Raw genomic sequence first — 22,809 nt, forward strand, 5'->3', positions numbered from 1 at the left:
TCAGTCATTATGATCGTGTGAGCTTTCGTTCGATTGTCCCGTAGAACTCGGCAAGTGGTGCGAGGCGCAGTCTGTGCCGGTATTGGTGTCAGATTTCCAGACTTCCCGTTTCGGCTGGTCTTCTTCGCTACTTTGTCGCTTCTTTGAAACCATCTTCTTGGTCAAAGACGGAGTTTGTGATCGGGTTCCTCCACGGCGCTTCTCTCTGCTGCGCGTGGCCTTTGACATCGGCCAAGAGCGACGGAATCTTCCAGTAGTTGGTGCAGTCACACTGTGAGCTGCAGCTGCACTGTGCCGAAATTGTAGTTGATGTAGGAATGTGTGGTTGGGATTGTCGTGGCAAGTGCAACGACAAGGAGCGAGATTGGGCCCGGAGGCCTTGACGATCTTGGCAATGAGCTCGGCCATGGACAATTCGATATGAAGCTTCACGAGATATGCAAGTGGGTGAAACTCGACGTATCTGGCACAACGATTAGCTGATGGGCAATACACGGGAGTTTCAACATACAGAAATGTATTCCGTAGTGACATTGACCCAATGATCAGAATCTATTTCGAGTGTCAGCCAGCTGATATAAAGAAGAGTTTGATAATGAGGACTTACATCCATCGAGATGGAGACGATGACCATCACCAGGTTGAAGCGATACAACACCACATACTTGGTTAGGCCGTATGATATGAGGGACGAGCGGACAAGATAGACAAAGTAGAAGTTCAGAGCCAGATCAATAACCGCAAAAATCCCTTTCTCGATTCGGTCCCAAACGTTGTTGATGTCGATATAAGTCTGGCTAATTTGCAGTCGAGCCGGTATCCAAATACAAAAGACCGAAACGTTAATAAGTGCCAAGATAACAAATATTGCCCATTTTAGTCGTCGAACGATGGTCGGTGAAACGTGGAGAAGGGCTATTCGGTTGACAATGATTTGCATAATGCAATGGATTTGAAATACCCAAAGGAGCACTGTAGCGATTAGCCCGGGACCGCAAACGTGAGCCAGTGAACATACAGATGAAGAAATATATCAAGAACCTTGAAGTGACATGGTTAATCATTGAGCTTGATGTCATTGAAAATAGAGATTGAGCAACCAAGACTCACCCTGGACGAATAGTTCCTCGCACATAACCCCAGCCAAGACCTCCAATAATGGCGCTGGAGACCAATTCAAGCCATATCAAGACCATATACGTTGTGATTCTTTGTGCGCGTTTCCATTGATGATAAGTTTGAATACCCACACGAATGAGACCAAAAATTGACAGACACAGAGTCATGCCAAAGGCGATGCTGACAATCGCCCAGTCAGAGCAACTTGGCTCGTGGTATTCGAACCATGGTGGAATAAGCAGTCCGCCCCCCTTCATTGTATCATGGCTACCGACGTGATCAGAGGTAAGAGGTTAGATGGTTGGTGAGTGGTGCACACGATTGAACACCAACTAGAAATGTTGGCTTGATCTCGAGGTTTTGTAGCAAGGGTCTCGGTTTGTCAAAGCCAAAAGACCAAGTCGAAATCAATGTCGAATGCCACGAAAATGTTGCAAGAAGCAAAATACGATCCCCACGCCACCGAGTCTTCGATGTCCGTATCAGGGCATTTCTGTACTGCACGGCGAGCTGAGGGTTTGTCGAGGAGGCGGGTTACGCGGAACAGAAGGGCCAGTGCAATGCAAGCTGTAGTGGTAGCGTCGCCCAGCGGCTGATCCTGGACTAAAGACTGGACGTTGAGGACGTGGCGCTCCTGTTGTGGAAGTCCGATAGCCCGGGTGTGGAGGGTTAGTAACTTTTAATATCACCTGGCTACCGACTGAGTCCAGTGGTGTCTGACGGTGAAGAGGATGTAGATTGTCACCGCTTCGGTTGAGCCTTTCTTTTCTTTTCCGTAAGGTAGGGATGGAGCCCAGTTCCAACCACGAAGCTGCAGGGAGGAGGATGGAGGGCCCATTTGTCCTTTCACCACGGTTGACTAGTCCACGGCATTGTAATTGCCGAGACATCTTGTTAAGAGCGCATTCGTGATATTTGAACCAGCGATTTCCTGGCCATTGGCGTCTTGCTATGTCATTATCCTTAATCCGCTCCACAGCAATGGAACAGCAACAACAGCTCTAATGCAGTTCAAATTGGTGGACGATAGCTTACAGTAAGCGATCGATAGAGTAGAGTTTATCGGGGCATGGGGGACTTAGTTGGTGAGGATAAGGCCAAGCCAACGCAATGCACGAAGGCCCGTCGATCTTAGTGTGATATGATACGTCAGAGGCAGCCGCTAAGTTAGAATCTGTCTCTACCGTCATGCAATTGCCGAATCTAGATTTGACAACCAGAGCGATTTGCGCTGGGCCAATGTTTGTTGAACAACGAAGGAGAGAGAGTAGAGTGGTCGATTGGACTGGAGGATGATGAATTTGATATTGGACATGCAATTCTTTTCAAGGGGTAAATTAATTTCGATGTCGGCAGGAGCTGGTCTGAAACACAGAGCAGGCGCGAAAGGTGGCACTTTCCAGCGTGCCTACCTACCTATGGACGAGTATGCGTTTGTCATCTGAACCCAAAGTCCCTTTCATATCATGATAGAGGTACCTGGTACATGACCACTTATAAAGTAGTATCAGTTCAAAGATGGATGGCCATTACCTTAGGAAAGTTGATTGATGTACATAGGTAGTGCCTAAGTATTTAAGATGCTTGCTGTTAAGTATGTCCCACTAAGTACCTAGGTATGGTATTGGCTGCCAGCCTACCTACCTACAGAGAGGGAGTTATCGATTCAAGTCCTGAGTACTTCTTCCCTCACCTGTCAAACGCAATCATCTCAACGACTCACCTAAGTACTCTTGAGGATGATACATGAAATAAAATATCTACCCATACCTATGAGCTATTAAAAATGGAACATGGCAAAAGCTGTGGGACTTATTAATGCATTTAATCACAAGCTGGACTCGGCCGAATGAGGTGTATTCACAGGGGCTGAACAGTGTTAGGAGTGAGTGACACCAAGCAATAGTCTACTAGCCATAAACACCAAACATATCATCACGAACCCAACTTGGTCACCGTGACTAAACGACCCATAGTCCTACCATTTCACGTATTTAAAGTAGAGAACTCTACCAGAAACCATGATGTCTTATCTGTCAACTCGCCCATTACCCCAAAATTCTACGTCTATGGCCTTCCTCTTTCAACCCCCCATCTTTGGGAACTACATCCTCCCAGTAGTTCCCATGAATGTACCTACGACGCCGGTTGCTCTACCACAACTCACCATAGCACCTGTTCAGCTAGGTCAGCTATATCGGCCTGCCTTTTCTCCACCCATCAGGATCAAAGTCATATACCATCGTGCAGGAACTGTTCTCGCCTCGAACGATGCTTGCTACAACTATCCTCCACCTCGGGAAACAGTGCTAGGAAATTTATCCTGGTGGTCTGAGCAGCATGGACTTGGAGATAAAGCTTATACCCGACGTTGTACACTCTATCTCACGAGAAGCTACCGTTCAATCCTCACTATTAACCCAATAGATGGACCTGTTTCACCACCAGATCTTGTGAAGAAGGTGTCATTTGGCGATATGACAGCTCCAGATTTCCATAAGTTGATGATTGACACAGCAATAAATAACTATGGAGCCTTCATCTTGGTCGATGTGAGTGCATTGGCTAGAGGGAAGTGGTTGAGGAGAAGGAGATAGCTGATAGAATTCTCTAGCATGGTTATGTGCCTATTAAGATTCTGGCCCAACAAACCGATAACGATCAGAGTACTCCTCCAAACGGAAGTTCAAATGGCACCACTGACAACAGCCAGAATAACTCGACTGGCAATACTCAGCCTTCACCATCATCAACCTCTTCAACGGATGCGATCAACACCAATGCGCCTGAACCTTCCAACGCCGGAGATAACACCACCGTACCTGAGCCAGCTGCATCAGAAATTAATACTGCCCCTGTGGCGACTAATTCTCAGCCGGGATCTAAGATGCCTAAAGTTGCAAGCGTGGAGCCTGGTGACACGGGGGAATAAGGGGATTTACAAGCGGTCAAGCAGTGAAGAGATATCATGTATTAGCCCTCCTCATTCTAGTTTCCCCTGACGCCCTTGAAGCAAATGGAATCCCTCAGACTGTAACTGTGATCGTGTGTGGTTCGGAAGCATCTCCGCCAAGTTGTCACTGTCAGCCCCTGGCCAGTTCACATTCACGCCAACCTGACACTCGCCCTTTTCTGCGCGCTCATCAAAAGCAAAGCATCTATCTCACTGAATAGGAGCTGAGTCTCTGGCGCAGTCGTGGAAGAACGACCCCTCACTTCAATAACATCTCAGGTGGCCTGAATTACACACAACACCTCCGCTTCCTCAGCCTTCTTCTCCTCATCGTTATCTTTGCCTCATCTCACTGTTTCCTTCAGACTCTGAACCTCAGAGTTACCAAGTGCCATGGACTTATTCATCACTGCCCAAGAGCCCTTTGCGCATCATCCACTCAAGGCCAAAAGCTTCCCTTCAGCTCTGAGCAACTCAACTGATAATCCCTCAAGTGATGCAAGACCTCTTGTGCCTCTCCCACCAGTTTCACAGCTCGAGTTTGATCTCATTGTACATGATCCCTGCCACGACAGCACTCTCACTGGCTCCTGGGATCCTCTCCCGACCCCTCTGAGCATTCCTCTTAATACCTCCAGGGTTCATCTCCTCAATCTCCTACGGGAAAAGCTCCCTGTCGTCGAGGCATCCGGCAAGAATCGACTCAGCCGCCAAGTCCGCCGTCCCAAGCTCATCTCTGCTACGCTGTACTGGACCTATGGCGGCAAGATTTACCCACTTGGACCTAGCGATAAGGAGTGGCATTATCGTGATCTCGTCACCAAGACAGACATCATGGCTCGCTCTGAGCTTGAGTGGTTTCTTCTCAAGGAGATGATGGCTTCGTCTAGAGGAGCACTCAAGTGCTACATCTCCGTTCGTGGTGAGCATCTCCCAGCCAAGAAGACTTCTGGCTGGTGGTTCAAAAACAGTGCCTGAGAGCACATCCTCCAGTACGTTCACACAACTCGATCTCCGCCAAGCGTTTTAAGTACTGATTGTATAAAAGGATAGTGACATCAGCAACATTACGATGAAGCTGGACGGCCGGCAAGATGCACTTTAGGGGCAAAGGGGGGGGAACATGTGTTAGAACTTGATGTATGCAATAAGATCAAGCATATTCCAAGGAATGGAACTAACACGCTATTCATCCACGCATTAAAATTTATCCATAACGTTATCTATTTGTTCATGGAACTGCTAGTTGCCTCGTCTAATGCTGTCTCATCACAAGCGATACAAGATATCAACAGAACGCCCGGTAAGGGACATGATTTCTCAGTAACCAATGCCTGCAAAGATTGGTTCATGTCAGATTGCTCTGATTCACTTCTCTTTCGTGCAATGTGGGTTCTTGGGTTGTACTATGTGGCACAGTGAACCTTTGCCCCAATGTTGCTTTATCAGGCGCTCATCGAGCAGTAAAACCGTCAACACTAAGATAAACCAAAGATTTAGACAGACTGACAAATCGAATTAACATCGTATAGACCAAACTCCATATTTAGCCTAGGTATAATCTGAACAAACCCATGATCCTCGCGCCACCAGACTGCTCATAAGTCAACACAACGCAACGCAACGCAACAAGGCACGGCACGGCACGGCACAGCACAACCTCAGCTCCTCTCCCCCGTGATTTTGGTCTTTAGCTCTTAAATTAAGACGGACATTGACGACAACGACATGCTCGACCAATCCACCAGTGTCTCCAAACTCCCCCGGCCGTATACACCTAATGACTTGCTGAGAGCATTCTTTTCAGATAAATAAACAAGATCAAGGCAAATGCAGATGACAAAAACAAGTAAGGGTAGCCAAGACTTTCGACGCCAGCCTGTGCCCCAGGCCCCTGTAATCGTACAAGAGTACAAGAGTAGGTAACTTAACCACGTTACCCAAATTAATGCCCTGATCTCCTCCTTCCCCTCTATTGGTGGTGGGCATTGATGCTCAAGAAACAGGCCCATGACGATGTCGTTTACTATCATTATGTGCATGTTCCAACATGCGTGGGTCTCGTCATCCGTGTCTCCGATTCACTGCCCAGACAAAGATGGCTAGACAGTGAAAGGGTGTGCTCCAAGAAGGGACTTCCCAAGAGCATCCGTTATGCATTGACAAACATAGCCAAGATTGTATGTATGTGGAAATACACGTCTTTCAAGATACCTTCACTTTGTCACAATAGAATATCTTCCCCACAGATAGGCCCATAGCAGTAACAAATACGAAGTGACGCCACTATGCAAAGTGATGCTGAATAAAACACCCAAATATCTCGCTGTGCGAGGTAATGAAACAGTCCATCCCTTACTGGGCTGGCGGGTTTCCCTTGAGACGCTTTGGCATCCTTGGTGTGGGTGGTTTGGCATTACGTGGGATTCCATTGGCAGCAGGCGTAGGTGCTCCAGATCCATCCTCCTCTTTCACTGCTGATGGCCGTCGGCGCTTGTTCGAAGCGGGGGAGGTGTTTGCACTGGGGCCGCTTGACCCAGTGCCCTGCTGACTTTGCTGCATCTGCATTCCGGGAGCTTGCATGTGTCCAGGTGCTGGGCTGCCCATGTGTGGTGATCCAGGGAGGTTCATATGAGCCGCGGCTGGGCTTGCACCCATGGGAAATTGTCCGAAGCTCGGTGTGCGGGCCCCGGGGGGTATTTGTTGACCATTCATATTGGGCGGAACTCCGTTGATCTGTGTTGAGACATACTGATCGAGGGCTTGGTACGGGCCAAGGCCGGGGTTCGAATGGTAAAATTGGAATAATGGGTTCATCTGTCCCATCACTTCAACAATCTGGACATTATTCATTAGCGTCACTCTTACTTACGTTGAGTGAGCTGTCCCTACCTCAAGAAACTGGAAGACAGCTTCAGTCACACCTTTGCTGTTGACAGCCGAATCCGGCAGGTCAACTAGGACCTCTGGTGGCTGGGTTTGAGGTGACTTCAACTGTCGACCCTTGCCCTTCTTAGACAATTCGGGTGATTTGCCATCCTGTGAGTTAGTTTTGTGCCATTCCTTCATCCACATGTGGGCGGGCTTCGCTGCATCGATGACCTGTTTTCGTGATATGAATTCGTCATGACTCGTGGTGAGGAACTCGAAAAGTTCGATCCTTTGTTCAGCGTCGAATTGTGCTCGGAGCGTACCACTAGCGACCAACTATCACCATCTTAGCAACTCATTTACTCAGATCAATCAGAATGTCTTACGTGAGATCCAGTCTCGAACCAATAAACGAAACTGGCCTTGGAATTTTCAATACAGTGACAATCGCCAGGAAGAGGTCGATCTGTCACACCCTTATCCATGATCAACTGCATATTCTTTACGCCACTGCCAAAATGCGTGTGAAAGTATCGAGCAATAGCAGGATAAGCGATTTCGTATTGCTTATCGGTCGTATCCTCGGCGTCAGTGATATGTAATGAATGACGAAAGACACCATTTGGTGAGAAGAAGCGAAACACAAAGCCCTGCCAGTAGGAGACGTCATCTCGGCCCTTTGAGCCCTAGAGATCTCTTGTTAGCTTGTCACAGAGGACTTCATTACGATATATCTTACAGGAAAGCCACTCAAGTGTTCGCTGAATTGCATCAGCTTTAGTAAACATTGGCCCTTCATGCTATCTCGTCGCTGCTGCTGGAGAAGTTGGCTTTGAAGTGCGAGTTGCTGCGCGGTAGTGGCGCTCATCTGATGCTGCTGATGCTGAGCTTGTGGCTGCGGTTGTGACTGTGCCTGGGGTTGAGGCTGCGGTTGAGCTTGTGATTGAGCAGGAGTTTGTGGCACCTGGGGTTGGCTCTGTCCAGGTGGAAGTTGGGAGGGCTGAGCAGGAGTTGAGCTGGGCGTTTGAGCTGGTGTTTGAGGTCCAGTGGGAGCGGGTGTACCAGCCTGCGATGATTGCTGAGGGGTGTGCTGAGGCTGTTGCTGGCCAGACTGCTGTTGCTGCTGTTGCTGCTGTTGTGGTTGGGGTTGAGGCTGAGGTTGGCCCTGGGGTTGTTGGCCCTGCTGGTTGGCCATCTGATTTTGAAGAGCGAGTTGATTTTGCTGCATAGCTTGTATGCTCTGAGCGTTCATCTGCATCGGTTGGCCTGGATTAGGTCCAGCTTGCATTTGCTGAGCATGAGCAACCTGCTGCTGCTGCTGTTGTTGTTGCTGCTGTTGCTGCTGCTGCTGCTGTTGCTGTTGATGTTGTTGCAGAGCAAGCTGCTGGGCCATAATCGCTTGGGCTTGTGGATGCTGTCCCTGATTTGTTAGCTGAAAAGACGCGAATGGCAGCTAGGTTATTAATTGACCTACCGGAGCCAGGCCTCTTCTGAGTTGATGGAGCTGCTGAGGGTTGAGTTGGCTAAATTGACCCATGTTAATAGGCATACCGCCCTGAATATTGGCTTGGAAGGCTTGATGAGCCATGAGTTGTCGCGCTTGTTGTTGTTGCTGAAGTAGGTGTTGCTGTTGCTGTCGCATCGCAGCCATCGCTTGCGGATTACCAACTGTGAATGGGCCAATTAGCGGTTGCGCAGGGACAGGGATGGTAAAGACAGTGCCAGTAGGGTATCACATACAATGTTGTTGCTGGAGCTGTTGCTGAAGCATTTGCTGCTGCGCGGTGGGGTTGAGGTGCTGTAAAGCATGAGCATTTGGGTTCGCACCCGGCGGCATACCGCCCATGAGGGCAGGGTTTACTTGTGCTCCGGGAGCAGAGACCATAGGTCCTCCGAATTGATGAGGCATTCCCCCAGGAGCACCTTGCTGACCTGGGTTGTGAGGCATGCCACCAGGTCCCATGGGATGGCCAGCGACACCTGGATGCCCCATGCCAGCAGGATGCCCAGAGAAATTCGGGCCCATACTTGTTGCCATCATGATTAAGTAGTCGGGTCGATTATCCACGGCGTGGATATCGACGATCGCGTGGAAATACTATCGCATACGTAGAACGATGGGAATTAAGTGAGATTGCCAGACGACGCGAATGGGTGCGCGAAAGACGAATGTCGGATACTCGAAGTGGCTGAGGATGTTTATAATAGGTATTTCGCGTCTCGCGACGAGACAGGACGGGGTGCACGGTGCGATATTGATCGTGACGGAAATCAAAAACGACAAGGGAATATAGATCAAAAGCGTGACTATTGAGTCTTCTGCTGTGGAATCGTAGAGTGTCGATGCGATAGGAACCGCCAAGGCATCGGCGAGGGGAAGAGATAATTATTTGGTGGTGTGGTTTCGCGCTGCGAATGCGGACAAGAGAGAGAGAACAAGACCGACGGGGGGGACAGGAGGTTGTGGGCGAATAAGGCGACGATGGGGCGAGTGGCACGTCACGAGATTCCAAAGGCCGGGACCAGCGAAGAGGTCAATAGAAGTAAACCGCGGGACGGCCTGAAAAAAGTGAGGCCCAAAAAGAGCGCAGATCAAGGCGTTGAGTAAGAAATTGGTAGATTTGTCGAAAGTCGGGGACCCAGGGGAGAAGGCAATGCGAAGACACGGGAGCGATGCCACAAAGAGGGTTGATCCGCTTTCAGTACGGGGATGGGAAGAAAGAATGGGAGTCGCAAGGACGGGGACTGGGCCGTGGTTGAGTGGGCGGCTGGGCTGGGTAGTGTCTCCCGCGGATGCGATTAGGTTCAGTAAGGTACGGTTCGGTACGGTACAAAACTGTACAGCGGATACTGTCGTCTGCTTCTAGGTTCCTAGAAGTCTGCTCTGCCTGGACTGTCTCTGCTAAAGGCCTGGCTGGGCTGAGCTGGGCTTTGATAATGCGACGGCGGACCCGGTACTCAGGTACGCACGTTGAGCTGACTGACAGGAAAAGCAGAGGGCGCACGCAAGATACCGAGGTTGAAATCTGACGTGACGGGGGTGGTTGGTAAATTTGAGATTCAGCCAGGCTGAATGTTGGTCGAAAATAAGAAGGAAGAGAAGAAGGAGAAAAGAAGTGGGAGAAGTTGGCAGGCACTCGAGTAAAGGAAGTGTGCTGCTGCTGGTTGTCCAGTTGTAGTCTACCTAAGAGGGAGCCTGTGGACTAGACGGAACCATGGAAGCAAGGCAAGCAAGCGGATGTCAACCCAAGGCGTGAACTGTCGGTATAAGACCAGGAGAGTGCGAGTTCAAAAAAGCAGATCTCAGATCTCGCTGGCTTGTCTGCGATTATGCTCTCAGACAAGAGATCTCAGGGTGGCAGTGACTGCGTCGAGGTACATTCGATGCCGATAGAGATTCGATAATGATCGACGGGCTTGCTCTTACAGACCAGGGGAGATCTCACTCAACTCGCTCGTTCTCTGTCACAATCTCTGGGTCGTAGACTTTTGGGGGAGCCATTTGACCTTTGCGTCTGGCAGAGTTGGGCGAGTGGGGTTGTCTGGTTGTAGAAATGGTTCTAATTCGTTGGTATGCAGGAAGTGGATAAACTTGTCGGCGGATTCGGACCAGGGTCCCGAGATAAGAGTGGATGTTTATGCACTTATTGAAGTATAAGACTTGTGCGGATCCAGCATTGACGAAACAAAGCAGCCAATAAAGGACACAGACCTGACAGCTGCTGGTCCCCTTAATTTGTCTCCAATGAGCCTTCAAATGAGCGACTCGATAGAAAGATATTATACGTAAAACTTGAAGCAGCTCCCCCCTTATAGCGAATCAGCTCTTGAATCCCTGACGACACGCGAAGGTCCCTAGAACCGGGATGTCCCAAATCTCAACCTACGTGCCGGCATTGATCTTCAACTGCGTTGTGTTGGCTGCAGCTGTTCCTCCAAATGCAACAAAAAAAAAAAAAAAAAAAAAACGTGAGCAATCAAATTTTGGCCTCAAGAAAAAGCAATACTGAGGTAGCACATTGTTCAGTAAGAAAAGTTGGCAGAATCTCACAGAATCATGACGTGAGAACGCTAACGAACTGATTAGCCTATTTATTCCAAGACAGACAATCCATTATCCATCCATCCATCACAGGTGGAGGACAAGACAAATTGCTTCATGCATCTATCGCGATTTTGAAGCGGGTCTTGAATTGGCTTCCGCCGCTAGTAGCGAAAGAGGACAAGATGCCGGTCACGTGAACTTGGCACAGTGCCATTCAAATGACAAATTTTCTTGCACTGTCTTCCAATATCTTCTCTCGATGCGGCTCTTAATTTTCTTTCTCCAAGCTTCAACCCTTCCAACAACAACAAACCGCCTCTGTCTACCTCCTTACACGAGCACAACGCGTGAGATCGCACGACGACTGCCTTCCTGGAGCATCTGTTTTGATTTTGAACGGATTCGTTTGAGCGACTTGCCGATGTGTTGGTTGTGATGGATGTTTGCTTTTGGCGGTTTGTTTGGCTAGCAAAATTTTCATTGCAGCCTCGCGACCAATTTGCATTTGAATGGTAAGCATCACCATTCCCTCACTTCTACCTCCCAGCACTGCCCCCTCTGCATGATGACACTAGTTACATTCTTCTTTTCCCAACTGAATCGACCATGAAGAAGTTCTGTATTCGGGCCCTAGGCCTGTTACTTGCCAGTATCAACGTCTGACTACACAACCACACTCAGCCTTTCTAGCACGCGCATATCTTGCCAGCCTTGCTAACATCGCTGTTACAGATTTGAACAATGTGCTATTACCGTACGACTAACCCAGCAGCTTCACAAAGCTCTCTGAGAACTAACGTAAGTTTCTACTCATTTTATCTTATTTCACAACAACCACTCCCGTTTTACATGATGAAAATTTCCTCTTAATTCGCAGTTTCCACTCGAGTCCCGATCGAGCCTTTTCTGGGACAGATGAGGGTTTATTCTTCCTTGGATGTCTGATCAAACACCATATCTTCACTTTTTGCCGTCGACTATCTTTTCATGGGTCATCAAGCTAACGGTGAACAAGTTCTAGATGTCGCTATGGAGACCACTCCGCGTTCTAAGTATGATAGCATAGTTAATCTTGATCACAATTATTTCGTCTTCAATTTTGTGATGTTGCTTATGCAGTTTTCGTGATGCTGTGCATTTGCTTGTAGTGTCATGATGGTGGTGTGTCATGACAACATAGCTCATGACCACGTAGTAAGCTCTCTAGCTACATTCCACATCGGCGAGACCAAGCCCCTTCTGCCAAGCAGTGATAGATATGGAGTAGAGCTGGTCGTGGACCCTCACCTGGCATCACCTCCGAAATTTCGCATCTTTGGAGGATATGTCTACAGCTATTTAGACGTTGGTTCATAGATTGCAGTACATTGCTCATCACCATGCCATGCGTTAACTTATGCGTAAGCTGCTAGACACGAACTTCATCTCTCATATCGTCCCTTCTCACCCTGCCGCCTACCATGCCTCTTCTGTTTCTTCCCGTCCTTCCTCTTCCAAGCCAGTTTAGCTTCAACATCTTACACAGCTCTACCACCCTCTCATTGCCTTCTGCACCTGCATCACCCGCCGACACGCCCGACAAAACACTCATACATTGCAGCATCCGACCAACCATCTCCGTAATGTGTTTGGAGTCCTCGACATTCTGCTCACGTTCCCTTAGGCTGCCTAGAGAAGGCGGTGGTGGGATTCCGCCACCAGACGGCGTGAATGGCCGTAGCCCACCATCACTCCCGTGACTGCCGAAGCTGACGTTACTGATCGCACGGCTACGGCCGCCTGCCGATCCTTCACCCAGAAGGGTTGTACTCGTAGAATTGTAAGAAGCATTAGATGGGTCGAGAGACATAGCTGTGCCGGGCCGGCCGAAAGATTCAGAGGGGGAGGTAGACAGCGATGCTTCCGGGGGAGAAGACATGGCCATACTTGCAAGCGACGAAGGCAGGAACTCAAGAGATAGTCGGGAGAATATTGTCTTGAGTGTCTCGTACCGTGGTAAAATGACAGTATCTCTGTAGGCGATAAGGACCAGCCTCCGAACATCGAGAACTACTGGTGCCGGTGCTACACGGGCTGGCCTCTCTGAAGTAGAAGCAGACGCTATAGCTCCGCCCCAGAAGTCCCGTGCCTGCTCTCCGGTCATAAGTGTACCACACCCTGACACCTCCATATCGAGTGGGAGAAAGACAGCTTGCATATATGGCAGTATGGAAGTAAAAGTAAACATCCAGAGCTCAACAAGCGTGGGTATAAACCGGTCTTCTGGGGTTTGACGTAAGGTTCGGTCAAGTGACAAGAACCCTGTGTGTAAAAGTTCTCGAAGATCCTCCAACATGGTATTTGGTGAGCGTCTATGCATGCACCACTGTATATGCATCTGTACAACTCTGTTAAAGTCTTCAACGGGGAGACGCAGATCTTCCCCTTCAAATATGGCCAATAGCTTTGCTTTCAGGTACGGCCACGCATCGTCCAGCGACATGTGGTTGTGAAGACCGAGCTTTCCGGGGTCGACAGGATCATACATCGTCGACTGCTGAGACAGAGACGGTAGACTACTTGGTCCTGGCCATTCACTCTGCAGATTGAAACTTGACTCGCTCTCCAGGCGACTATCAGATCGCTCACCGAGTTTCTTATCCTTTTTGGCCTTGGCAAAGGTAGAGGAGTTGGGGCCAGGGCTCGGAGGAATGTTGAAGTTATACAAAGGGTTCGGCGCATTGGGATCTGTTGGCAAGGAATTGCTGGCAGCTGATGATAGTGGGAGATGATACTCATCCTTGAGCTTGTGTTTTTGCCGTGAAAGAAAGTGGTGCTTCTTTTCCTTCTCTTTTCCTTTTTCCTTGTCCCTTTCTCTATCCTCGGTGGGTGTTTCGATAGGCCGGATCGTGGCTGAAGACGAATTGGTAAGGTTGTATATTGACTGATTGCTCGAGTCAACGAGACTGTTTGTGCTGAAGTTGCCGCGCTGAAGTGCTGATAGAGCCGAGCCAATCTTTCCTGGGCTTGGCAATGGTTTTTCCTTGGCCTCGCCTTTTGTGCTAATCTTGCCTGGGCGGGAGAATAGCTTGACCTTTGGCTTCTCTGCCTTGTACGGTTTCTCAGACGTAGGGGGTGGAGGAGGCGGTTGCGAGTAAGGCTGAGGCGACGCTCTCGGGGAATTGTGTCCAGATCGAGGAAATACAACATTGGCGGCAGCTGTAGCAGCGGAAGAATGAGGCCCGCCAAGTCGATCAGCATGTCCTCCATGATTGCCAAACCCACTGTCCCGCGGCGCACTCGCCTCCGTCAAGCTCAACATAGGGGGACTCGTAGGCCCCTTACTTCCGCTTCCGCGACGCACTCCATCGTTTTGATCGCCAGGAAAAGGCACAGTCTGCGATCTCTGGCGCGAATGATTCTGGTGCGACATGACAGCAGCCTGCGCAGCAATCTGACTTGCCGACAAGTTGACATTGGAGGCTGTGGCGGCGGCGGCAGCAGCCGCTGCCGCGGACGCAGAGGCGGTCGACATATTATTATGAGACATTCCGAGGTGCGATGAAAGATTCGATATACTCATAGACGGTAGCGTAGGCTCGAATGAGCCCTGGGTGGCCGAATGCTTGCGCGCATGGCCCTTAACAATCGTCGCTGGTGATCCCTGGGTAACAGACCGTGCGTTGGCCGGCCTCGAAAAGTTGTGATGTCCTAAGCTTGCGGTACTAGGGTTTCCATGGGTCGTGAACTGGGCATATATCGGGGTCGCAGGAGATGACGGTTGTGGTTGAGGAGACGGTCGCGACTTGGGTATTGTGATAGATGGCCGAGGTGTCTCGTCCTCGTCGTCCGAGGTCTCTACTCGCCGCAGAGCAGGTCGTGAGGATGTCGAAAGCTGCGAGGGTTGGGCGGATGAGCTCGATAGAGGAGCGAAGCTGCCGGGGCCGCGGGGCTGAGAGCGTGAGGGTTGCATTATTGTTCTATGCGGCTCCTCGGCCGTTGTTACATCTTGAGACGCAAAGAGATGCGAGCCCGGATCGACAGGGTCGCAGGTAGGAACGGTGTTTGGGGTTTGTTTCGGCGTTGATGAGGCTAGTGTGTGATTTAGGTACCAAGTTATCAAGAGTTCTTATCAACGTTGAGCTGATGTGGAGTGGAGATAATGAATAGGTGTTCATGAACTATCAGCTTCAGCTTAACCTGGAGTCGACCAGATTGCTTATCCTTCAGCAAGTCGCTTCACTAAATAACCTGGTTTTTAGAACAGAATTGGCTGTTGAATATAATTGACTGCGAAAGATATACCAGCTGAAGATCTATTGAGTAAAATACGGGATTTCAAACTCCCAGTCGCTCAATGTGGAATTGTATCTTGGGTGATTGAGCTTGTTTTTCATGATATACTTGTTCCGTCATGTCATTGCTCTGGCACCATACACCTCCACGAACAGGTAATGTGGGGTTCTTATTCTACAACCCCACGTCAAAACACCACATCCAAGTCTAGACTTTGATATTCTTCCAACGCCGAACGCAATAATCGAAAACTCAATATGGCGCAACCAACTCTCACCGCAGACTACACATCCCCAGCGAGTGAACCGTTCAAGGTTGCCCACACCCTTCCGGCTATCTCATCTCCAGCCTCCACGGCCGACAAGTCGTCATATCTAAAGGCTCTGCGCGCCTCTGTCGCCGACACCCAGGAAACTATCAATAAAGAGCTCACAGCGCGAATGGAGCAGGACAAGGCGAGGGATGCTGCGGCCGAGGCCAAAGAGGAAGAGAACTATGGCGAGGAGGTGCAAGAAGAGGAGGACTGAGGGAATCTACTCCTCGCGAACGATTGCAAACCCTTCAGCGGCAAGATGTGTTTGAATATGAAGGGTATTTGAGAAATATCATACTGGCTACCACCGATCCAATCCATGCAAATGCTCCTCGAAACGATGCTCCCATCCGGCATTAACGACCCGTCTAGAACCCTCGACCCCAACTTGGCACCTGGGATGCGTCTACTTTGTTCCCTGTTGCTCGGTTCAAACAACCGTAGTGCACCACCGTGTTATCCGGCAGGACAGCTACAACGCTTCCGCCAATACGCATACCTCCTCCGAGTTTCTTGTGACACACGACGCAGTGTCGCTCGTCTGTGATGGCAACGTGCCTGTTACGCCCGCCTTGCCCTCCCTGTACATCGTCACCAAGGTGCAGCCGCGCCGCGATAGATATGCCCTCAGCCTGTCGCAAACCAGCGACGATCCTTGCCTCGTTGACCAGACTATTTGCCGACCGAATGCGGCCTCGGAAGTAAGACTCAAGTGACCGAACGGGAAGGTCGTCTGGAATGAGTCCTAGAGTTGATGTCGCTGGGAGACGTGATCCATGCTTTGAAAGAAGGTCCAGTGCTGGTTCTAGATTGGGCTGGTTGGGTGGTGACGGTTGAAGATAGAGCGATAGAAGGGTGTGATAAATAGATGGTGAAGAAGTCTCAGGATCCTCTCCAGTTTCATTCTTCTCATTTGGCTGAGATGATGGAGCGGTATCTTGGGTCGAGTTGACTCTGTTACAGTATCTACTGAAGTTAGCTTCTGAGCCGATGGAACAACAGGTGAATGACATACTGTTCAGCTTTCTGGTAGTCCTTCATCTTGAATACATAGATCTCAAGGGCTTGTTTGTGTTGGTTCATGTTGCTCAATACCACAGCCTGTGCCTCGTAAAATACTGGGTCTAAGTCGATATAAGTCAGTATAGATCACCACATAACTGTATATGAATCTTACCATCTCTGGGAATCAATCTAAACGCCCTGCTGAGACTGTAAACCTGCCGCGGCTGTCTCAAGAACTCGATGAAGTGATTCATCATTTCATCCCACTTCTCGCCCTTGTCCATCTTCTTCAAGTTTTCTACATAGAGCTCAACTAATCGGTCGTGAAGGTCTGGTGTCATATCTTCAAGCTCAGTGATAATATGTTCCAGATAGCGTCCTTCTAACTGTGTATCAACATCATGTAAGAAAGACACAACTCGTTCCCGTGGGAGGGTCTCCGCATTCTCTGTGTCGCCCGTGAAGATCTCTAAGGCCTCATCTGGACTGGCTTTGAGGGTCCATTCTGCATGCTCAAGGATGAGGTCAATTTCTGATGGTGGCAGACTTTTGAGGTACTGGATGGTGCGCTGCGGTCCGTGAAGTGTTGGTGCGGCCTCGTCGGGTTCTTCAGCGGCTCCAAATCGTCGTAGAAGTTCTAAAGCCTCCTTATGTAGCTTCTTACCGTGGAAGAAATCCACCAGCTCGGTATAGCGATTGTGTTCCAAAAGCTTTTCGTTAACCACATTAGGGTCACAGAAGTTAGGAATTCGAAACAGAGAGCTTGCCAAAGTTGGTCGAGAAAACATGTATGCTCGGAACAAAGTTGTGTCGACCAAACGAAAGGTGATTCGGAGCTCCTCCTCGAGTTTCTTCTCAGAGTCATCGAGCCCTATCCGTAGGAACTTCTCAGCTATCTCTTCTGTTGAACCATTTCGATCACTTTGAGGTTTCAGGTTTCCAGTCACAGGATCAATCACCCGTTGTAATCGAGCACGGGTCCCAGCCAGGTAACTGTTGAGCTCCAGAACCGCGTTCGTCAAGTCCTTGTCTTTCAAAGGCAGATCCTCGTTTGACTCAGCCTCCCTCACACTAGCAGCATCATCGCCGTCCGCTGTATCCTTCTTTGAGAGGATGGATGCGGTGTCCGACTGGGGCCTCCTATAGCTGCCGGTAAGATATCTGGCGAAGCCTCCTTTGCTTGACTGCGGAGTTTCCTGTACCTGCTCAACGGGTTCAGGGGTGGTGGGACGAGTGCCATTGGCTTTCTTCGGTGTTCCTGGGGCGTCATCCGACTCTTCTTCTTCCTCTTCGCGGCCAGCCCAGGCAGATAGTTCTCCAGCAATGGATGGAGGAAACATCCTCAGAACTCGTTCAGGGGGTGCATGTACGGTATCCTCATTGAAGAGATCCATCGCCTGGCGATATTTCTTTTTTTTGAACAGCCCTTCAGCTTTGAGCATCTTGACCTCGCGAAGTGTCTGCGCCTTGTTCTTCAGCAGTGCATCTTCAAGCATTTCGAGAATGCTAATAGCCTCATCGAAATGGCCACCGTCTACTAGTTCCTGAACCTGGGAGTCATAGTCTGTTGAGTCCATCTTCCAAACACATCGTTCACTGGAGATGTGAAAACCTTTCCCGGCATGTGCTAAGCTGTAAGTGGGTGACGGGAAGTGAAGCTGAGAAGCGCCTGGTAGTGATAGATTCTGAAGTGATGATAATGTTGTAGGATTCCGAACTTCCAGGGAGCCTTTTGAGGGCGCTTGTAAGGCAAGAATATATGGGTACGAGTACCCTATGGACTCAGGGGCATGATTCCAGGGAATCTGCCGTCTGTCGAGGGGTTTCCCGTCATCGTCGATGAATAGTGTGTTGATATCCTTTGCGAGCAACATTTGTCCCTCGGCCAATTTGGCCGCCAGAGGCTTGGGCATATAACCTCCCAATCCCATGTATCCCATACCAGCACTGCTCATTGCACCGAATCGGCTAGTCTGCCCAGCTGCTGGTCCCGAACCCGGACTCACGATATCTTCCACCTCACGTGTTACGACGTCGACCATCACGTATCCGCCATTCATACCACACACCAACTTTGTCGCATTTGCCCATGTTACTGATCGAATCGACTCAGGCAGCACGATCTCGTCCACATCCTCAGAAAGTTCGCTCTCAAGCCAGCTCCAGAGTAGCAATTTCCTCTTGACCGCAACAGCCAGCCGGCTCACGATCTCGGGAATTCCCGTGTCCGGATCCTTGACAATATTCGATGTTGACGCAAAGCATGATGCATTCTTGGTCCTGCTTAAGGTCTCAATAAGTTCGTAGGTTTTCAGATCGTGAAAAGAGACGTGATAATTCGACAAGGATACAATTGTGTTTGCGTCCTTTATAATAGCCAGCTGCTCGATTGCTCGCGTCGAGAAGCGTTCCACCTCGCGCATCAAATCAGTTGGCTTTTCCGACCTTTTCGCAGTATTATGGTTTTCGCCCACCGCAGACGACGAACCATTAGTATTTGTATCAGTGCAACCATTCTGAGGTTGGTCGGAAAGCTCATTTAGACGGTAGATTCGGAGTGCGCCATTGTTAAGGCCGACGAGAACGCGGTCACCTGAGAGCCGAGAGTTAGTTAGTCGGTGTCGTAGAAACTGCGGTGAAAGAGCAGCGAGACCACTGGGGTATGCGTATACCTTGAGCGAGTATCGTCTCAATCTTAGACTTATCCTTTTGTCGCAGCTCGATGATGGGACGTGCTGTGAAAGCGGAGAGCATGGCGCCGGCCAGCTCGAAGCTGTATAGGCTATTGGGAGAAGAGGCGCATCAGTCGGTCCCAGAGTTAGCCAAGCGCACGGTTTGCCAGGTGAAGACGCTATCGACAAGTTTGAACCATGAGGTCGCAGGATAGACAGTCAGTGTTAAGTGTTGTTGGTGTGTTTGGGTAGTTCGATGGACAGGAATGGTAGGACAGGTAAGGTTAGTAGGTAGGTAGTCAGTTGGGAGTCGGTATCCAGTGGCAGGGTCATGCCGCCAACCATCGACGTCAATAGATGGCCAGAGCTTCTTGCATTACAACGATACAGTGCGACAATGCGAACCCATACTAACAACCACATTAGATAGAAGAACCAAGCCTGATGATATCTACTGAAACGCTATATAACAACATTTATTCGCAGCACTTCATATTTGACTGACAAAAAGAAAACAGAAATATCTTCCAGTCTATGAATCCCGACGCCTGATCTACACTCATGAACTTGGCAATGCACCTGACAGAACCAATGTAAAATAACACCGAGTTTCAAACACCAAAACAACAACACATATATCGACACCCCATTAATTTAGTCAAGTCCCGCGACTTGCATAATCCCATAACCAAGAGTCACAACCACAACAAGAGTAATGAGACTGCTGGGCACACCGCGGCTAATGAAATGCTTGACCTGTAAATAACGCTGGCCGAACGGGTCTTCCTTCATGATAGCAGCTATGATAGGTTAGAATTGAGTCGTTAGGGGTAAATGCATGAAACTTACTCATGTTGGGGAATCCACTGGTTGGCAGACCCATGGCTGCACTACACATGAGCACTCCACCCATGACAAGCAGGTTGGGGTGAGGCTGGTCCATAGCAACACCAACGTCAAAGACAAGAGGCAGGAAGATAAGGGCAGCGACTGTGTGGCTGATGAATGTTGCGATAACCAAGATCAGAGTTGAGAAAACAACCAGGACACCGTACAGACTCATGCCCTCCACCTTCTCAGAGACGATCTCAGCGAGGGTATGTAGCAGACCAGACGAGCGTACAGCTTTGCCCAGAGACAAACCACCGGCTGCAAGGATGATGATGGTCCATGGGAAGTTGTTGAAGTCCTCCTTGGTCAGCAAGCCGATGCCGAAGAATAGCACGATGGGGATAATAGCAATAACACCCATGTCTCCAAACTCGGCCTCTAGCTGGTGGCTGGCACACCACAAAGCAATGGTAGAAATGGTGACGATAGTAACGAACCATTGGAGACCAGTGAACTTCTCCTTGACAGGCCGAATAGGGGCAATCGTGGTACCCTTGCCTGGCTGGAAGGTAACCAGGAGGAGGAGCCAGATCAGAACAATCGAGAGAGCGCCGACAGGAATGACAATAAAGAACCACTGCAGCCACGTGGGCGCGGGTTGCATGATGCCCATTGCCACGACGTTCTGGGGAGAAGCGATGGGTGAGAGCATTCCACCGATATTGGAGGCGAGTGCGATACCAATAATGACAGCTTTCGACATGTTGGAATCAGAAGGCAACGTTCGCAGCATGGGCTGTATGGTTGTCAGTTTGAGCCTCTATCCATTTCATTGATTGACTGACCTCGATGATAGAATAGCATAGCACAGGAGCCGCGACATTGCTAATCAACATAGACGCAAATGCGGCCACAAACATGTTGGCAATCAACACAGTCTTGGGCTGGGTGCCGGCCTTGCTAAGGACAAGAGTCGCCAGTCGCTTGTCAATAGTACACTTGGACAAAGCAGCTGCTAGAGTAAAACCGCCGAGTAGAAGCATGATGACAGGCGTCCACATGGCAGCAAAGATGGCAGATGTGGCTGCTTTAGAGTCGAGGCGTTTTTGAGGCTTGCCTGGTGTCTCATCACGAACGACGTTCAAGACAACAGAGAGGAATGGGATAAGTAATGATGTCACAAAGAGGGGAATGGTCTAAAAAGGTCAGCAATGGTCAATCGCGAATTTGCCTGGCTGGAAAACTTACCTCAGTGGCCCATAACAAACTGACAAAGACAAGCATTGCCAGGCAGTTCTGTTGCTCGGGCTTCTCCATGATGGGGAGCAGAAGCAGCAGGAAGAAGACAGTAAGACAAGCAACCAGTGTCCAAAGAGACGAGCTAGCGAGCCATGGAGGTAAGGTAATCTTGCCAAAGGGTGTGCGGAACTGGGTTTCTCGGGGAGCTTTGGCCTCGTCGCCTTGCAACCTCCTTGTGACATTCCCTCTCTCTTGTCCGAGAAGTGCTTGTCCCAAGCCCGCAGCTTCAGCTCTGCGCTCGATACCAATAAGATCTCGCCACACGGTGTTACGCTCCCAGACAACATGTTCTCTGAGATGCGAACGAAGGTCTTTGCGAGCGAGCTCCTCATCTCCGCCAGTGACAATCTCAGCATAGGCCTTCTCCATCTTGGTAATGTTGTCCTCGAGAACACGCTTTGTCTCATCTTTAAAGGGGTAGGCTGTCTCGACATGGGCTCGCAAATAGGGTCCCTTGAGTTCTTTATCAAGGATCTTGTCGAATTTCTTGAGCACCTTGGCAAAACCGGTGCGGTTAAGCTGGATAAATGACTTGAGTTCGCAGAGTGATACATAGAGGCCGATAATGCGCTTCTTGAGCATGATACCAGACGAAAACATGCCAGAAGAGAACATGAGAGCTTGTTCATCGTTTTCGTCGACTGTGGTGCTGTGCCTCCTCATGTCGCGACCGAACTCGGAGGAAGCGTTCAGATCTTCAGAATGCGGCTTATGGATGTTGGGAAGTGTGCGCCTGCGGCCTCCGCTGCTTCGTCGCCTCGTTGTAAGCCCAGTAGTCTCATCTTCCTCCTCGCTCGCGCTCTCTTCATTGTCGGTGCTACGGCTCCGAGGACTTCTCGAGCGGAAGCCGTTGCGACCATCAGGACGGTGGGCTGATGAAACAGAGAGCCTGCGAAGGTAGCGGTTATCGGCGATGGCATCTTCGGCCTCGTCACCAACGTCGCGTAGCAGTTGCGCAGCTTCCTCGAGCAGCTCGCCTTCCTTGGCAACGTAGAATGAGCATATCTTTTCTAGCTCGACGCCAAGAGCTCGAGAGAAGACCTCTTCGGCATCTTCTTGGTTTATAAGAGGTCGAGATTCGGCATCGCCAGTGGTTCCGCGTGCCTGATGGGCGGTCTTTTCGAGGTTGTAGATTCTGCGAGAAGATAATATTAGCTCACGTGTGGCTTGAATGCAATGTTAGCAGCACATACAGCTTCTTAAGATTGCTGTATGCAATGTAATGGCTGCTCCAATCTGGAACAGCATTGAACTGAATGCTATGGGAGAACTTCATCTCGTCTTGTTCTTCTAGCCAGCGGCGCTTATCGTCTCGCTTGGCCTGTCTTCTTGCTTCACGATCTTGGGCGTCTCGACGAGCCTGGATTGGAGGGTAATCGACGAGTTCGAACTGCTCGCTCCGGTGGGCGCTGGTGCTCGTATTTGC

At 49.8% G+C, this 22,809-nt stretch overlaps 8 protein-coding genes across 8 annotated transcripts; 3 read left to right on the forward strand and 5 right to left on the reverse strand.

Annotated features, from left to right (window-relative positions):
• FPRO_13026 (uncharacterized protein) lies at nucleotides 1-1,376 on the reverse strand (the record flags this gene model as incomplete). Its single annotated transcript, XM_031223607.1, has 5 exons — nucleotides 1-463; nucleotides 512-552; nucleotides 608-972; nucleotides 1,019-1,041; nucleotides 1,111-1,376. 5 exons carry the CDS (start codon nucleotides 1,374-1,376, stop codon nucleotides 1-3), a joined length of 1,158 nt encoding a protein of 385 aa, XP_031088949.1.
• A 1,767-nt stretch (nucleotides 1,377-3,143) lies between these two features.
• FPRO_13027 (uncharacterized protein) lies at nucleotides 3,144-4,051 on the forward strand (the record flags this gene model as incomplete). The annotated part of the gene is made up of 2 exons (XM_031223608.1): nucleotides 3,144-3,671; nucleotides 3,734-4,051. The coding sequence occupies 2 exons, from the start codon at nucleotides 3,144-3,146 to the stop codon at nucleotides 4,049-4,051; spliced, it is 846 nt and encodes a 281-aa protein (XP_031088950.1).
• A 414-nt stretch (nucleotides 4,052-4,465) lies between these two features.
• On the forward strand, nucleotides 4,466-5,050 carry FPRO_13028 (uncharacterized protein; the record flags this gene model as incomplete). The annotated part of the gene is made up of 1 exon (XM_031223609.1): nucleotides 4,466-5,050. The coding sequence occupies one exon, from the start codon at nucleotides 4,466-4,468 to the stop codon at nucleotides 5,048-5,050; it is 585 nt and encodes a 194-aa protein (XP_031088951.1).
• A 1,377-nt stretch (nucleotides 5,051-6,427) lies between these two features.
• Nucleotides 6,428-8,981, reverse strand: FPRO_13029 (putative CYC8-general repressor of transcription; the record flags this gene model as incomplete). The annotated part of the gene is made up of 6 exons (XM_031223610.1): nucleotides 6,428-6,910; nucleotides 6,965-7,279; nucleotides 7,330-7,629; nucleotides 7,683-8,363; nucleotides 8,418-8,611; nucleotides 8,684-8,981. The coding sequence occupies 6 exons, from the start codon at nucleotides 8,979-8,981 to the stop codon at nucleotides 6,428-6,430; spliced, it is 2,271 nt and encodes a 756-aa protein (XP_031088952.1).
• Nucleotides 8,982-12,396: 3,415 nt separating this feature from the next.
• FPRO_13030 (uncharacterized protein) lies at nucleotides 12,397-14,940 on the reverse strand (the record flags this gene model as incomplete). The annotated part of the gene is made up of 1 exon (XM_031223611.1): nucleotides 12,397-14,940. The coding sequence occupies one exon, from the start codon at nucleotides 14,938-14,940 to the stop codon at nucleotides 12,397-12,399; it is 2,544 nt and encodes an 847-aa protein (XP_031088953.1).
• A 580-nt stretch (nucleotides 14,941-15,520) lies between these two features.
• Nucleotides 15,521-15,790, forward strand: FPRO_13031 (uncharacterized protein; the record flags this gene model as incomplete). Its single annotated transcript, XM_031223612.1, has 2 exons — nucleotides 15,521-15,563; nucleotides 15,612-15,790. The coding sequence occupies 2 exons, from the start codon at nucleotides 15,521-15,523 to the stop codon at nucleotides 15,788-15,790; spliced, it is 222 nt and encodes a 73-aa protein (XP_031088954.1).
• A 154-nt stretch (nucleotides 15,791-15,944) lies between these two features.
• On the reverse strand, nucleotides 15,945-19,335 carry FPRO_13032 (uncharacterized protein; the record flags this gene model as incomplete). The annotated part of the gene is made up of 4 exons (XM_031223613.1): nucleotides 15,945-16,542; nucleotides 16,592-16,700; nucleotides 16,754-19,174; nucleotides 19,254-19,335. 4 exons carry the CDS (start codon nucleotides 19,333-19,335, stop codon nucleotides 15,945-15,947), a joined length of 3,210 nt encoding a protein of 1,069 aa, XP_031088955.1.
• A 572-nt stretch (nucleotides 19,336-19,907) lies between these two features.
• FPRO_13033 (uncharacterized protein) lies at nucleotides 19,908-22,659 on the reverse strand (the record flags this gene model as incomplete). The annotated part of the gene is made up of 5 exons (XM_031223615.1): nucleotides 19,908-20,053; nucleotides 20,103-20,880; nucleotides 20,930-21,280; nucleotides 21,333-22,518; nucleotides 22,577-22,659. The coding sequence occupies 5 exons, from the start codon at nucleotides 22,657-22,659 to the stop codon at nucleotides 19,908-19,910; spliced, it is 2,544 nt and encodes an 847-aa protein (XP_031088956.1).
• Between the last annotated feature and the right edge of the window lie 150 nt (nucleotides 22,660-22,809).

This window comes from Fusarium proliferatum (genome assembly GCF_900067095.1).
Source record: "Fusarium proliferatum ET1 genome assembly, contig: FPRO_scaffold013, whole genome shotgun sequence".
NCBI lineage: Eukaryota > Fungi > Ascomycota > Sordariomycetes > Hypocreales > Nectriaceae > Fusarium > Fusarium proliferatum.